The sequence below is a fragment of the Zeus faber genome, assembly GCF_960531495.2.
Source record: "Zeus faber genome assembly, chromosome: 2".
Classification (NCBI taxonomy): domain Eukaryota; kingdom Metazoa; phylum Chordata; class Actinopteri; order Zeiformes; family Zeidae; genus Zeus; species Zeus faber.
In genome coordinates, this window is record NC_137189.1 from 32,054,717 (window position 1) to 32,071,897 (window position 17,181).

At 41.6% G+C, this 17,181-nt stretch overlaps 1 protein-coding gene across 1 annotated transcript; it reads right to left on the reverse strand.

Annotated features, from left to right (window-relative positions):
- Positions 1-275: 275 nt before the first annotated feature.
- On the reverse strand, positions 276-16,662 carry LOC307244529 (uncharacterized protein). The gene is made up of 9 exons (XM_080019733.1): positions 16,297-16,662; positions 10,397-10,675; positions 9,196-9,471; positions 8,298-8,396; positions 7,785-7,844; positions 6,488-6,568; positions 5,968-6,009; positions 5,341-5,403; positions 276-3,013 (listed from the first exon to the last, which is right to left on the reverse strand). Exons 1-9 carry the CDS (start codon positions 16,364-16,366, stop codon positions 2,991-2,993), a joined length of 993 nt encoding a protein of 330 aa, XP_079875859.1. The 5' UTR covers positions 16,367-16,662; the 3' UTR covers positions 276-2,990.
- Between the last annotated feature and the right edge of the window lie 519 nt (positions 16,663-17,181).

The following is a 17,181-nucleotide window of genomic DNA, read 5'->3' on the forward strand; positions in this document are numbered from 1 at the left end:
GAATTGCAGTTACGATCCCTGTGTCCACATTTAAATATTATCCACTCAAAGCCGCTCGGTAAGGAGTAAACAAACAATGAGATTTTAGACAAGTATGTTTATTAAAGGCTGATCTAAGAAGAGATCAATAATTGAGCATTCAAAATAAAGACTATTGGCTTGATCGAATGGTGGTCAACAAACGACATAAGCTATATGTGGTGACGTGCTGAAGTAGAATAAGCACTGCCGAGAAAAATTATCAAACGGAGGAAAAAACAAAACAAAAACACCTGAACAGCCACAGCAGGTTTATGCAACACATTCTTTGTTCTTACCAAGTGACATGAAATAATTCCACTTTGGCAAAAAAAAACAAAAAACAAAAAAAAAAAAACACAAGTCACCTTCACTGTTGCACTGTTGGTGTTAAGCAGGTTGGATGAATTAAGTAGAAAGTAAGGGGGAGGGTGTTTGCAGGTTCCAGGTTGTTACATGTAATTGATCACGAAGGGCAACATCCATCCAATCCTTCCAGCACATTCCTTGGTATTGCAAATATCAAAAAGGCACCACAAATGTAACAGCTGAAAAATGTTGGCATCCAATTCACAGGAAATAACACACCTCGAATGAGAAGCCTTTGTACATGTAAACACACCCATAACGTTGCATACCATGGCCCGCAAACATGGATACAGGTTAAAATAATGGAGAGATTGGGCTTTCAGTGAGACAGAATTATTAGTATTAAAAATATTAATTAGATTTTGCTTGATTGTTCTCCCAGGTTTGGAGGAAGGCAGTTTTTTTTTTGTTTTTTTTTTCAGAAGAAAGAAAAACCAGCAAAACAAATAACTTGCAAGGCATTCACTTTTCAGAGTGAGAAAGTTGATGCCTTCTTGCTTTTATCTGTCATCTAACGGCAGCTTTCACTTAAAAAAACAAAACGTGTCTATGTAAATTGAGTTGCTTGATATGGATGAATAAAAATGAGAAGTGAAACCAAACGATGTGAAATCCTTTGACACATGGCCGGGTATCGGATTCTTCTGCTCGGTGAAATGCTTTGTGGAGAATTCTAATTCGCTGTTTTATGGATTCCCGTAGTTTCAGACTCTACACATTTTCAGGGCTTAAACAGCGTTTTCTTCTCAAAGCTTTTTAGAACAGTCAAATCGAACCACTCCTCCGATTTGGCTAAAAAGGGCAGATATATACATATATAAATATAAAATGTAAATAGACCAAGCAAAACAGAAACAAAACAAAGTGCATACAGATGGTTACGTACATTTAAAAGCTATTTTTGCAATAGAGTTGGAAGAAACTGGCTTAGGTCTATGACTTGGCCTTCAGTGCATGTCTTCCACAAAACCCATCTGAAAACTCAACCAGATCACCACCAGACCAATCCTATACCAGATCGTTTTATGTTCATATTTAATATATGGTCATACTTTGTTTAAAAGCCCTTTGCAATATTAAAAAAGTGCTATACAGAGTAAGATTAAAAAGCTAAATTTAACCAGCGTGTTGGTTTAAATAGTTAAAAAAGTTTAAAAAGTTAAATTTAGCTTTTTTAGCCAGGCCTCCCTGTCAAACTATTGTTAGGGTAGCTGAACTTAAAAATGGAAAAAAGTTTCTACCGCCCAGAAAAACAAACCAGAGCTGCAGTTTCCGAGGCGTGTGCTTTTAAACTCCGGGCCAATGGAGTAGCTGGTGGGTGCGTCTCCTTAGCCGACATTTTTCGACGACAAGTTCTCCAAGCCCACAATACTTAATACACTCAAGCGCAGTTTGACATGGAGGTATGGCTACGTGACATTAGGAAAATAATAGTGACATCGTCATTGAAGTGGGCGTGTGTGTGTTTATGTACTAGAACCATAAGCGATAAAAGATATGTTAAGTTTATGAATACGAGTTTTTGGGTAATCAGTGATTGGTTGGTTGTTTAAAAATATATATACTTTTTAATTTTCTCTGGTTTAAAAAAACAATTTTTTTTTTACCTTTTATCCCTTTCCTTTTATAAAAGGCCTATACCAGCGTTTCCGTTATCGTTTAAATCTCTACGGACATAATGTCCAGTGAAAATAACTCCTTCCAAGTACAATTTGAATTAGTGCAGGGTGAATCATTTAGATTAAAAATAAAAAAAAGTCTGCAGACCTGTTCATTCCCGCACCCGGCAAGTTGTAAGGGGAGGCCAATCAGTTTGGACGATCTAAAAGCTTAAACTCTGGCCAATCACATTTGTGGACATAGAACTAAGCCCCGCCCCCTCCCTCGTGGACAGGTTACACACACACACACACACACACACACACACACACACACACACACACACACACACACACACACACACACACACACACACACACACACACACACACACACACACACACACACACACACACACACACACACACACTATTTTTAGAAAGTGAAGCACAACGTTCAAACTCTTTCTTTTCATCCAATGATGGCATTTGCCAAGACATTCCAAAGAGTCGGCCACAGAAATGAATATATGCTCGGAGTATTGAAAAAGACCTATGCAACGCAAAAATAAAAAGTGCACCACATTATTACATTACACGTATGCTGCCCACTGCTCCTGGCTGTGCCCCCGGAGGAAGGACAACCCAGGATGGGTCAAAAGCAGAGAATCCATTTCACCGGCCACCATCAAAGCATGTGCATGTGTGTGTAAGCATGTGTTATAGTGTGGTGTGTTGCGTGATGAATAAAGACTGTTTCTTCTTCTTCTTCTTCTTCTTCTTCTTCATCATTGCATTTAGCAGACGCTTTTATCCAAAGCGACTTACAATTATTCAAACACCGACGGACGCAGCCATCAGGAGCAATTAGGGGTTAAGTGTCTTGCTCAAGGACACTACAGCATGCTAGCAGGAGGAGCCTGGGATTGAACAAGCAACGTTTAGATCACTAGACCACCAGCTCTACCTCCTGAGCTACCATCCCCTATCCAGGATTTTCGTGTTTCATCTTTGCTGTGGCGGGCCATCTGTGAAACGTGCATACAAACACATGAGGAGGAGAAAAAAAGTGAATTCCTCGGGTCATCTTATTATTATTATTATAACTCAATATTCCAAACTTCAAAAGGGACACCAAGAAAGCTCAACATCAGATAATTGCTCCACCTTTTGCAAAGGCAGTATGAAACAGTTATTAGTAAGCAGGCCCAATAATGAGACCAAGTGCGCACACACACAATTTGCTTATACACCGTATTGTATAATAAGGGATTTCAAATTTTGATATACTGTATATTCTTCTTTTTTATTTTTTTTTAATCTAGCCACTGGAGGTGCACAAGCCAGTGTATCATCAGTGCCGGTCCCAAGCCCGGATGAGTAGAGAGGGTTGCGTCAGGAAGGGCATCCGGCGTAAAAACCATGCCAAATCAAACATGCGGACAACAAATCTGATTTCCACACCGGATCGGTTGAGGCCCGGGTTAACAACGACCACCACTGGTGACGTTAGCCAACAGGGTACCAGTGGAAATTGTGCTACTGTCGGCCGAAGAAGTAGAAGAAGAGGGGGAAGGCATGTCCGGAGACAGGAGGAGAGGAAGAAGGGTAGGAGAGTAGAGTTGAGAGTAGGAACTTTGAACATTGGCACTATGAAGGGTAAAGAGAGAGCTGGCTGACATGATGGAGAGAAGGAAGGTAGATGTACTATGTGTACAAGACACCAGGTGGAAGGGGAGTAAGGCCAGGAGTATCAGAGCCAGGTACAAACTGTTCTACCATGGAGTGGATGGCGGGAGAAATGGGGTAGGGATAGTCTTGAAGGAAGAATATGTCAAGACTGTTGTGGTGAAGAGAGTGTCGAACAGAGTGATGAGCATGAAGCTGGAAATTGATGAGGTAATAATGAATGTGTTCAGTGCATATGCTCCCCAAGTTGGGTGTGAGATGGAAGAGAAAGAAGAATCCTTTAGTGAGTTGGATGTAGTGGTGGAGACTGTCCCCAGGGGAGAGAGAGTGGTTAAGAATGCTGATGGAAAAGTACAGGGAAGGCCGGAGGGAGTGGCACTGCGTCTTTGTGGATTTAGAGAAAGCATATGATAGGGTGCCGAGAGAGGAAGTGTGGTATTGCATCAGGAAGTCGGGGGTGGCAGAGAAGTACGTAAGAGTGGTACAGGATATGTATGTGGGCAGTCAGACGGTAGTAAGGTGTGGAGTAGGTGTGACGAAGGCATTTAAAGTGGAGGTGGGATTGGATCAAGGATCAGCTCTGAGCCCTTTCTTGTTTGCAATGGTGATGGAAGGGTTAACAGATGAAATCAGGCAGGAGTCTCCGTGGACCATGATGTTCGCGGATGACATTGTGATCTGTAGCGAGAGTTGGGAGCAGGTTGAGGAGAGCCTGGAGAAGTGGAGGCATGCATTAGACAGAAGAGGAATGAAAGTAAGCAGGAGGAAAACAGAATACATGTGCCTGAATGGGAGGGAGGGTGGCGAAAAGCTGAGAATGCAAGAGTGGAGGTGGAGAAGGCGGATGGTTCAAGTACTTGGGGTTGACCATCCAAAGCAGCGGAGAGTGTGGGAGAGAGGTGAAGAAGAGAGTACAGGCAGGGTGGAGTGGGTGGAGAAGAGTGTCTGGAGTTATCTGTGACAGAAGGGTTCCAGCAAGAGTGAAGGGGGAGGTCTACAGGACAGTAGTGAGACCAGCTTTGTTGTACGGTTTAGAGGCTGTGGCACTGACAAAAAGGCAGGTGGCTGAACTGGAGGTGGCAGAGTTGAGGATGTTGAGGTTTTCATTGGTGGTGACAAGGATGGACAGGATTAAGAATTAGTACATTAGAGGGACAGCTCAGGTTGGACAGTTTGGTGAAAAAGTGAGAGAGGCCAGATTGAGATGGTTTGGACACATGTGTAAGAGAGATGAGAGTTACATTGGGAGAAGGATGCTGAGGATGCAGCTGCCAGGCAAGAGGAAAAGAGGAAGGCCAAAGAGAAGGTTTATGGATGTGGTGAGGGAGGACATGCAGGCGGTTGGTGTAAGGGAGGAAGATGCGCATAAAAGAAGGTATTGGAGGCAGATGATTAGCTGTGGCGACCCCTAACGGAAGCAGCCCAAAGAAAAAGAAAAAAGAACACACTACTTTTTTCCAAACACAGGGTGAGTGAATCTTTTCCAATAGCATGGAACTCAGAAATGTAGTGCTGGACAAAAAAGAAAAAACAACAACAAAAAATAAACAATTCCTGATGTGTGCATTCATTTGATGCACCTGCTGGTGAAAACTATTACAGAAAAAATGTCTATTTTCCTATAAACACACACACACGCTTTGATGAACACACAGACCACGCCCACCTTGTTGTGAAGTGTCTTCACCCGGCGGTGTGGTGGTAGGCGCTGGTTGACCTGTGTGGTAGGCTGAGACATTGGACACATTAGTAAGAATGAGATTCATCAGCCCTAAAGAAGCAACGACGGGTGGGAAGATAATCAAAAGATAGATAGATATTTTACACACACACACACACAACCCACAACATTTAATACAATCCACATCCTGTACACCTGTGTTTCCTAATGGTTTGACATTACACATTTTTCTTTTTTCCTGCTTTTTCGCCAAAATAATCGGTTTCACCGTCGTTATTGACATGGAATATGAGGACATGTTCTCTACAAGAGTATTTTAAATGTATTTCCTCAAAAATATGGGGAGGGCTTAGGCCTATTAGCCCATTCATACCAGCAGCCCGTGACAGACAGACAGTTTGAGACAATCATAATATTTTTTGAACAAAGCTTGAATGGAAAATGTTTATTTTGAAATGGGAAAAACTATTTTGCAGCTCCACAGACCTGCCTCTAATTCAGAGATTTTCTAATGTATCAATTTATATTTAAAAAACGATATATTACATATTTAAAAAACTACATATATTTCAACTTCACACCCACCCACACACAATATATATATATACATACATGCAACTCCGTTTGACAGTAATCCAACGGCAGACTCAGGATCTGTAAAACACGCACACAAAAATGTCAAACAAAAAATATATCAATTAATCATATCAACTTATTATTACAATTAATCCCCATTTTCTTTTTATCTGCATATATAAAAGAGTAATGAATAAACACGCCCGTTAACTCGAATCAAACTGTACACTTAGTGTGCACACACGATTGGGGGGTATGCACCATGTTCTACAATGAAAGGACTCAAAATTAATCATTAAAACACATTATTTGATGTTGAGTGACTCTTTTCACCAGCACGGAACTCAGAAATGCAGTGCCAAACAGAAAATAAAAGTTAAGAAATTCCTCAATGTGTGTATAAGCTCACGTCAATTTAGATTTTTCCTTTTCCTGACTCGTCTACATGTCCCTGTTCGTGAAAACCATGACCACCTGCAGAAAATGTTTCTATTTTTCCATTAACGCACACCTTTTGATGGTGAAGGTGTTAAGACTTGCGGCACACCACACCTACCTAGTTTAGCGTCTGCACATCGCTGTGCGCCGTTTGGACGTTGCCGCGCATCGTCTGCATCTCGCTCTGCGTCGCCTGCACCTGTGTGGACAGTTGAGACATTGAACACATTAGTAAAAATAAGATTCATCAGCCCTAAAGAAGCAACTAGGGGTGGGAAGATAATCAATAGGATATTATGCATGTATGTATGTATGCATGCATGTATGTTTAATAAAGTTGGAATGGCAAACAATAATTAATTAAACAAAAAAAAAAAAATTCAACAATAATTAAGTGCAACCATTTCTTATAGTGTGGTTGGATTGGTGATTCAGCTCTCTATCCCCCCCATCTAACCTTCCTTTATCTCTAGTTCTTTATTCCATATTAAAATACTTTCAAGCTTGCCTAATCAATAAGGCCATGGGAGTCTCAACCTTATGACTATTTTTAGGGACCCACCTCTGTAGCAGTATGTGGCTACGCAATGCTACATGATGTCATTGATCAGACACTTTTGTCCAAAGCGACCTATAATAAGTATATTTGCTAGATGTAGTACCAAACCCACTGAATGCCACAGAGCTACACATTCTCTAGAAACAAGCAGCACTAGCAGAGTTGGACTTTTTTTGTGAAATGAAAGACAGTTAAGGCTAAAACGAGGCTCATGGGGTAGACAGGTCTAGGTGTAGTATGAAGAGACAGGTCTTTAGTCTGCTACGGAAGATGGGGAGTGATTCAGCCGTTCTGCCATTGGGATGCCAGGGAAGAGAAGAGTCGCGACTGGGATGAACGACTCTCGAGACCACGTCGCGGCGGAGGAGCGAGGCGGCCTGCGAGGGTGGAGGAGTCTGGAAACTGACCGGCTGTTGGAGATACGGAGGAGCAGCTTAATGGACGGCGTCGTAGGAGAGCACCGGCGTCTTAAATGTGACCCGAGCGGAGATGGGAAGCCCGCAAAGCGATCGAAGGGGAGTGACACGGGCAAGCTTTGGAAGGTTTGAACACCAGATGGGCGGCTACGTTCTGGACACTGTAGAGGTCTGGTGGAACAGGCAGGTCGTCCAGCCAGAGGAGCGTTGCAGTAGTCATGGGAGATGACAAGTGCTTTAACCAGAACTTGTGTCGCGTCCCTCACAAGGCACGACCATCTTCGGATGTTGTTGAGGGAAAACTTGCAGGAGGCTGGCTCTCGGCGGTCTGAGGTGGAGATACTTTGGTGTTCTCGACGGTGATGGAGAGGTCTGAAGTGACGTCTCAAATCAGAATGTTATAGTGCTTGAAAAAAAACAAAAACAAAACAACAACTCACCTGCAGCAGCATTGCCGTTACCCGGGCATTTCAGTCTAGGAAACTGTAGATGTTCCTTCTCTGATGAAGCAGAAACACATTAGCAACATTTTAACATGGCTGCCACATTCCTATCAAACAGGGACCAATGACTTTGCAGTGCAATGTTCCAAGAGAGGAGCGGCAAACTCAATTTAACAGAAACACAACACGGGCACCGCCGGGCTCTGGCCAGAACAAAAATCAACCACTGGGAAACTGGAGCTGGTACTGGTTCCCACGCTGGCTAACTTGCTAGCAAGTTTTCGTGTCAACCGTCAACAGTCGAACACAATGTACATAAAAATAAATAAATAAATGGGTGCCAGTTTTACTATTAATTAATGCCCAAAATCCCCTGTGTCAGTAATGGCTGTTGAATTAAGTTTGGTGCCAAATATCGGCGTCTTAAGTACTAGTTTGACCGGTGCCCGGGGGCATCTTTATTTTTTCATTTTGAATCAGGATGGAGTAACATGTATGTGAAGTACTTACTGTACATACAGCACCACACAGTTATGCAAATGGCCAGGATCAGCCCGATCGCCCCAATCACCAGGAGGGCCACACCAGCTGGGGGAATTCCGCTCTTATCTGCAGAAAATCAGGGCCTTGTTGTCATGATGATCACCCAAAATGACAGATCTTCCCTTGGAAAATACGCAGTTCCTTTTTCGACATTTCCTTTGCTCATGAAATATTTTTTAAAATAATTATAATAATAATACTTGTTTCCATGCCTATAATATGACTGCTCTGTCTGCTGAGTTACCCTGACTGGTGTTCCCACCTGTTCGACTTGTTAGTAAACTCCCGATCACCAAATATATAAATGGGGGAATGGCGGCTCAGCCGTGCTGCTATAAGTGCACCCTGCTACTCCCAAGTGTGGTAGAAAGAACACAACACAACAGGCAATACAGTAAATCTCTCAAAATCTTTGACAATGCAGTCATTTTTATATAACCAGTTTGTTTCTTTCTTTCTTTCTTTCAAGAGAGGGAGAGAGACTCCCTCTCCCATTGGGTTTGTTGTGTTGTTTGCATTATTTCAACGGTCGGTCGGGTGGGGATAAGTGGAAGTGACGGGTGCTTCACTTGCATTGCGCGGACTTTCGTGAGAATTCCCCCTAAAAAGGTGCAATATGTGCCTTATTCTGAAGAAAATCGGAACTTCGCTGTGCACGTTCAGGCACTGTCGCAATGTTTTTTGGAAAAGACATGGCAATTCTTAACCCAAAGACTTTGATGTGTGCACAGAATATATGTTTTTTTTCCCCCCAAAAAGATGAAATGTTTGGGGGAAAAAAAACGACAGCAACAGTAGCCTCCATGTGCAGCTGAGGTGGTGAATATCGACATTGAGCTTCAGTAAAGTAAGACGTTTCACGTACCGGACGGATGGAGAAACGGGTTGGACATGGGATTGCTCTCCTCGCCGGACCCCAACGGGTTCTCCAACCTACAGGAGAACGTTGTGATGTCCTGCAATTCCTCCTTGAAAATGGGCTTCAGCTGCTCGCCCTTCCTCCAGTCCTCCCCCCTGTCCTTCCACCAGTAGGTGACCGGTTGCGCATCAGCGGTGTCTGCATCACAGCTCAGAGTGCAATTCTTGGATTCCGGTGAACAGTTCAAGGGCTTCACGATTATCACGGGCTTTGTAACGTTCTCTGTCGATGGAAACGAAAGAATACAAGTCTTTTTTTTTTTGCAAACCATTATCAAAACCCTTAGAAATACATGACATACATTACATCTTCAAGTGCTGTTGAGGAAAATTTGTGAAAAAACGCAGTCGGGTACAATTTAAAAAAAATATATATATATATAATAATAATAATAAAAATAAATTTAAATAATTTGTTAACCGTGTGAGGGACTAGACCCAGACGCCAATAGGGGAAAGTTTGCCCATGCTGCCCAATACGTCTTTAATTCAACAAAACACTTAGAAATGAAATGTCTGGTGCCCATAGACAAATGCGACGATCCTAATACGTAAACCAATGGTTGAACGAATGGAGCTTTAAAATAAACAATTTGCTGTTGCAGTTGCGTGTCCGCTCATTTCTGTTGAGCCAACAAAAAAAAGGACAAAGTGCAAATTTGGAGTAGCAGGTGGGGGAGAGGCAGACTGCAGATTAATTCTGCAGTTGGAGATTCATTAATTATTAATTATTATTATTATTATTATTATTATTATTATGAAATGAAGTCCTAAACAGCAAAGAAAATACCCAATCGTCCCCTATTTTAGTACACATTACATGTATTCCTTATACACTTCAATATTACCCCCCCAAAAAAAACAAAAAAACAAAACAGAACTGAGGAAAACAAATTGTGCGATGCAAAGGAACTTTTAGATGAAAGCGGAACATAAAACAGCAGCAGTTGATGCTGCTGTCTGAAGAAGCCGTGGATAACCAGCAGTCACAGTCACAGTCTCTCTCTCACACACACACACACACACACACACACACACACACACACACACACACACACACACACACACACACACACACACACACACACACACACACACACACACACACACACACACACACACACACACACACACACACACACACTTACTGATAAATTTGACGTCGTACAACGCCACCTGACGGTGTTGATTCAACTCCACGGAGTACAGGCCGTTGTCATTTTTGGTCCCATTTTTGATAGTGATCTGTCCTGTTTCCGGATCCAAGGTTGTGCGATTTACCAATGCTTCGTAGTAATTTACATCGTCACCATACCAATCTGCAACCAAATCTGTGCCAAATTTCCATTGAATGCGGTCGAGCTTTCCAAAGTTAGGTGGTATTAACTTCAGCTCTTCTCCAGATCGGTGAAATACATCTTCTTTGGCTACAAGGAGAAAGCAAATTCATCAGTCAGAAAAATAAATAAGAAATATCAATGTTACTTCATTATCAACTGCCCAGTTGGGTAAATAACTAAATAAATAAAAACACTGCACAAAACACACAAGTGTACATGGAAAAAAAAAAAGGTTACATATACTGCATGCAAAATCTGTCAGTTTTTTGACACTTGTATATTTGAAGCATCACGGACCATATGTCTCCTCAGTGGGTATGAAGATAATTGTGTTGCAAAGCCAGTCAAAAACCGACTAAATCAAATATCATTTTTTTCCCACACACACACATTGAAGGCCAACTCAGGGTCACAGGTCAAAACACCGGCAAGAGATACTTCTTTAGCTTGCCGGGATCTCGGGCCAGGGCCGGCCCTAGCCTTTTTGGAGCCCTCGGCGAGAACTATAGGATAACCATAAGCCCCCCCCCCCCCCCCCCAGCCCCGCCACAAGATTCCTTACAAGTGCATCCACCCTCTCATGCACCCCGCATTTTTGCATCAAACAATTCTAGGGACTCTCTGAAAGGGAAGTAGGAGCTGGGGAGGTGCCCCTAGAACTAGGTCCCTTCAAGGGCTTTTTCTCCCCCCCACACTGGAACTCTGACGTGAGGCTGAAGTGACGTCAGCCAACTGGGTTTCAGCAAGACTTCTGTGTTGTATTGAGCCTGTAACTTTCAGTTATTACACCTTATTGGTCCACTAAAATGTGTTTCTGAACAAATTCGAGGGGAGAAATAAAACAACCCAATTGCTAAATCTTCACTCATATTAGATCTACAAGACGTTATTCAAAAGCTAGTTCAGACTTTCGTAAAGCACAGGCTTACATCGGGACAGCGCACAGGGATTATGGGGTGCACATTAAATTATTTTAATTAAAATCTGAAAATAAAGTAAATGAAATAAATACAGCTACAATAAAAATAACATTTTTAATGTTTTTTATTGTTTTTTGAGTGCATGTGGGCTGGTCCGCATCCAAAGCGATGCGACTCGACTGGGTGGACTGTGGTCAGTACGCAGGACCAGTGAAGGACCATGGACTTATGTCTGGACCAATCACCGTGCACTTATGTCACTGAAGTTTCCTCTTGTGCCGGTTAGTCCCTGTCCTAGAGTAGGAGCTGTACCTGGAGAACACGCCTACTGTCCAAACTCCACCCAACCTGCGCTTTGATGCTGGCACCTCACCTCTATTAAACGCAACCCCTATTGACATTTTGTAATCTAAAAATATTTACATTTTATCCATTTTTCCTTTCCTCTTCTTGGCTTGCCACCCCCATGGACGATTGGTAGCCTAGGCGAACAAATTCTGCCCGCCGAGAGTTCCATGCACCTCACTGGAGCGCGCACAGCGAAAGCGGATGATTTCTACGACAACGTACTGTTTAAGATCAATATCATCTTCTTTGTGGGTGTTCAATGATGAAAAATGATCTGACGTCTATAGTTGATGAATGTTTAGAGTCTGTTTTATTAGACTCGTTAGAAGTAGCATTTCCTGTGTGAAGCACTGAATGCATTATTTGGCAGAACTGAAATTGGCTGCCAAGTAATGCATCCCCTGTTATTTCAGCCTGGGTCATTATTGACCATGGGTCATTATTACACCTTAAAAAATATGAATAAGGAGCTGGCTCCTTATTCACGGGACAAACCTCAGCTTTCAGTTTAGCAGCTGTTCTGCCATCCGTTACGTTCAGAATATGTTTTCACTGTTTTGATTGAATAATCTGTTTTCTACCAGAGAGCCTCATTGTAATAGTTACTAACTTTTGTTTAGCGAAGCATCAACAAAGTCCTCACACAAACAACATGGAAACAAATGTCATTAATTATACTGTGCGTTAATTAAGATTCACTGATGTCACTAGGCTTAGGCAGATTGACGATTAAATCCACTAAATAAATTAATAAAATAAATAAATAAATAAAATAACCAATAAATTAATGCACTAGGGGGTAAATCTGAGCAATGAAACGATGAAAGTGCAGTTTACCATGTTCTGAAACTGCTCCCACACTCAACCGATCAGAGTGGGGCGCAGAGGGGGAGAACGGGAGCGGGGCGCAGAGAGGCGCTCCCCCTCCATTTAGAGCTGTTTTGGATTTATTGATTATTTGTCATGTTCATTGTGTAAAAGTGTTCTTCTTTTCCAGGTAAAATAAAATTACTGTGACGTTTTCCCTCTCGTTGTTGCGACTTTATAACCCCTTCCCACATGGAATCTGTTACAATGCTAGATAAAAAATATCCGGTAAAGGCAGTAGGTAGTCATTCCCAAATTGGCTCTCTTACAGAGAGGTTCCGTATCTTCATATATTTATAATTACAATTTGAATATATCGTTTTCAGTAATTATATTTTGCGAACTATGACCTGGGAATTATATAATTATAGAACCCAGAATTGCGATTGTGGTGCCTCCCCTTGCGGCTGCCTGCGCGAGCACCTTGTGTTGATTACGCACATTTTGGTATTTTTTAGTATTTCTAGAGCTTATAGAGCTTATTGTGTGTAATCATCGGGTGTCATGACATTTCACTGCATATATAAATGACCGTATGTATATGTATGTGACATATAATCTCTTGAACTTTAACTTGAACTTGGAGTCTGTTCCCACATTAGATGACTGCTTACGGATAGGCCTGTCACGATAACGCCTTTTGTTGTGTGATATACTGACCCAGAAATAATTGCGAATAAATGAGTCATTTATCGCAATTAGACCATTTTTTTCCATGATATAATGATAATATAATAGCATAATGAAGCTACTTCACCCTTTCAAATAACAATGAACTTTTTAATTCTTAAGAATATGCAGACATCGTAATGAATGTAAAAAATAATAATAATAATAACATCCTTAATAAATAAAACAAATTAAATAAAACCACACAACCAAAACAATAAATAAAATGGACTCTCTGGCTTGAGTAACACCATATCTTCATCTGGTTCAGTGTGTGTGTGTGTATATGTGTATGTGACGGAGCTGCCTGACCCCTGCCCACGTGGTGGACCAAGGGGTGTGGTTAAGCCGCGGCGACAGACGCCGGCACAGCTTCCTCCCCCCGGCTGCGCAGCTGCCAGGATTCGGCCTACTAGTCAGGAGAGGCCAGACTGAAACGTCATTCCTGCCCCCAAACTGTGCATTAGTATTAATTATTTGTTAATAATAATAATAATAATAATTATTATTATTCTTGTGCACAGCGAGCATTTCAGTTCAAGTTTCAGAAAGAAAAAAAAATAAAAATAAAAAAAAATAAAAATGAAAACTCTCGCCATGTTGGCAACCAACCAGCCAGAAAGACTCCCGACTCCCATCTCCCTCCCTAAACCACTACCTGGGGGCAGAGACTCCCACAGACAGCAAAACTTGTCTCAGTTAGATTCATTTGTAGAATGGTTAACACAACGCAAGTAATACATTACTTATTTGTGGATTCAGAAATACATTTGTCTCCTTTTAAACCTTAATACAGATTTGTAAATTGTATTTATTGATCTTTTCCCATTTGTATTAATTGTGCAAGATATCTATCTATTACACACACACACACACACACACACACACACACACACACACACACACACACACACACACACACACACACACACACACACACACACACACACACACACACACACACACACACACACACACACACGATGCTGTGAAGGCATTAAAGCCAGTGAAGGATGCCACTACACTGATGTCAGAGGAGAGCAATCCAGCCGTTTGTCTCATTGCTTCACTAAATGCACAAATCCTCCAGAACATGACAGACACCATTGGAGAATCACCCATGATCTGAGAGATCAAGCATGCCACCAAAGCAGATCCCCTCAAGAGGTACAACAGTGAGAGAGAGAAGAGCATCCTTCATACAGCCTCTGTCCTGGATCCCCATTTGAAGGGACTGCCCCTCCTCACGGAGGAGGAGAGATTGTAGATCTACCAAGGAGTGACTACAGAGGCCGCATCCTTGGAGGTAATTTCACCACGTTCCATGTAAAAATTAAAACAAACTTAGAACTGTCATTATAATATGAAGTAGCTCCAATGAGTAAAAGAGTTACAAGAGTGGGAAAAAACGGTTATCCTAATAGATGTGAGCTGTTGCATTGACTGAGAAAGTGCTAACTGTCGGTTGATTGCTTTACTTTCTTTTGTTCAAACAGAGAATGGGAGGACGGAAGCCGATAAAGCGCCTGGGGGAACAGCAACTCTGGAAGAAGAAACGCTGCACGTGTAGGACGATAGGCCTATATGCCCCTCTGCTCCCAAAAGAAAGGCCTCATTGCTGCTTGTGAGTTTGCTCTGACATGCTTTCTCTGAAGGTACTGTACAAGCCGAGACCCCCTATGCCAGGGCTGAGGAGGAAATGGAGGGATACTGTAAAGCTCCATCTCTGCCTCTCACTGAGGATCCTTTGTACTGGCGGTGCGTCCACAAGGTCACTGCAAAAGGAAGCACTCTCAAACCAGAACATGTGGATGACCTTGTGTTCCTTCTTACACAAAAACCCACCAATTCCCAAATGCTGAGGAGTGAGCAATTTTGTACTCACATTTGACTTCTACTGAAAGGTTCATTTACAACATGGGTCTCAAACTTGTTTATAAAGTGCACACTACACTATATAAACTACTTAGCAGTTTAATGCTATTTAGTATTTACTGTTGTCTGCTGTGTTCAGATTAGTGATGTCTGCCCTGTCATAGAGCTGCTATGTTTTTAATTATTTTTTATTTATTTGTTACTTGATTTAACAATGTAACATGTGTGAGCTGAAAATACAGTTTTAGATTTCTACATGTTTACATTTTGATATTATTTTATGAAACAAGTTCCACAGCCGCTATGTGATGTAGTCTGATATTTGTTTCGATTCATCTGACTGCTTGTATTTATCGATGAAAGCGTGCCCATATGCGGTAATAGAGAAAATTGAGGATGCGATGCATCGAGAATCGTTGACAGGTGAATCGTAATCAAATGGTGAGGCCAGTGAAGATTCACACCTCTAATCGGTCACTATACTAACTGGCATAAGTAAACCATGTGCTGTCTTGGGCCAGTCAAATGACATCGGTTGTGTGTTTGTAGACACTAGTACTGTCACCTCAAGGTGAATTTAGCCTGGTCCACGTTGAATTTCTATTTCAAAATGGAGAGAATATTGTTTACCTATAGCAATTACTCTAGTTATCTATACACATTAAGGGAGGAAGTGATTTAAAGGGTTAAATAAACAACTTGGGCCCCCCAAGACTACTACAGGTTGATATGTTCCTCAACATCATCCCAGTAGTAACCATCATAAAAAAATTATATTTATATATATATATATATATATATATATAATCTGTATGTACAAATAATTGAAATTAACTATTAAATCAAAACGTGGGGAAAAAACGTGACAGTGTATTTCCTAAATAACGCACAAAAATGACATTTGTTTCCATATTGTTTGTGTGTGTCCTTCACCAAACCGTTTTGATTGAATAATTCAATCAAAACGGTGAAAAAACATTGGCAGAATTCGGCATAACACTGTCTCGGGGTCGGCTGGCTAACCCTTACCTGATATCTGCACCAGCGCCAGCACCAGCAACGCCATGAGGCGAAAGGCAGGGTGTGTTACGTGCGACATCGTCGAGAAAATATCGATCAAGCTCAGGATCCAACTCGTCTCCGTGAGGGACTTCGCCAAATACCCACAAGGCCGACGAGTCTGACAGGGACGCGCTGAACGGGACCAGGGATCGGTGGTGAGTCAGCTTCCGTGAGTCAGCTTCCGTGAACGATGGGGCGAACTTCTTTTTTCCTTTCTTTTTTTGTAAATGATTACAAGACGAAAATAATAGGACGATCCTCTGACGTCCTTGTTCACTGCGAACCATATCACTTTGGTCACTATCGGACCGCACGGCGTTCGCTCCTCGCCATGGTTCGTACCGCCCTGACTTAGGAACCGGAAGTTGCGCTAGTTCCGGAGATACTACGGAGAGCGTTAAGGGTCTTTTTTTTTTCATGTCTTTATCAACCAACCAACTACTCTTAATTCTATCAATACATAAATGTTATCATCGCGAGTTCTAATTTGAATTTTGTAGACTGTTGGAAGAGAATGTTGGAAGAAATGGTTGCTCGTTCACATAATTGTCAATTTGAGAGGCGAAACGTGCGATCGTTCTGAAAAGGCCCAATAGATGGACGTATTAATCCGTTTTCTCTTTTTGTTTATCTCCCCCCTTAACTTTAAGTACAGTAATGCATTTTTTTTTACAGTACAAACATACAGTATGGTCTTCATATGTTTACAATAAGATTTCTGATATAGTTTTACTAAAAAAATATTTTGTGAACTATTCTCTCATACAGATATTAATGATATGTATGTATACAAATCCCCATAATATATGGATATTTGGTTTTGCGCATCAATAATTATTTTAATCACTAATA

Excerpts from the sequence above, each read along its gene's own strand:
- LOC307244529 (XM_080019733.1), bottom strand. The coding sequence starts at position 16,366 with ATGTCGCACGTAACACACCCTGCCTTTCGCCTCATGGCGTTGCTGGTG. Across the intron at positions 7,845-8,297 it reads TGTGTGGTGCTGTATGTACA|AGAAGGAACATCTACAGTTT; the intron begins GTAAGTACTTCA and ends CTGCTTCATCAG. Across the intron at positions 3,014-5,340 it reads TGAAGACACTTCACAACAAG|ATGGCCCGCCACAGCAAAGA; the intron begins GTGGGCGTGGTC and ends CACGTTTCACAG.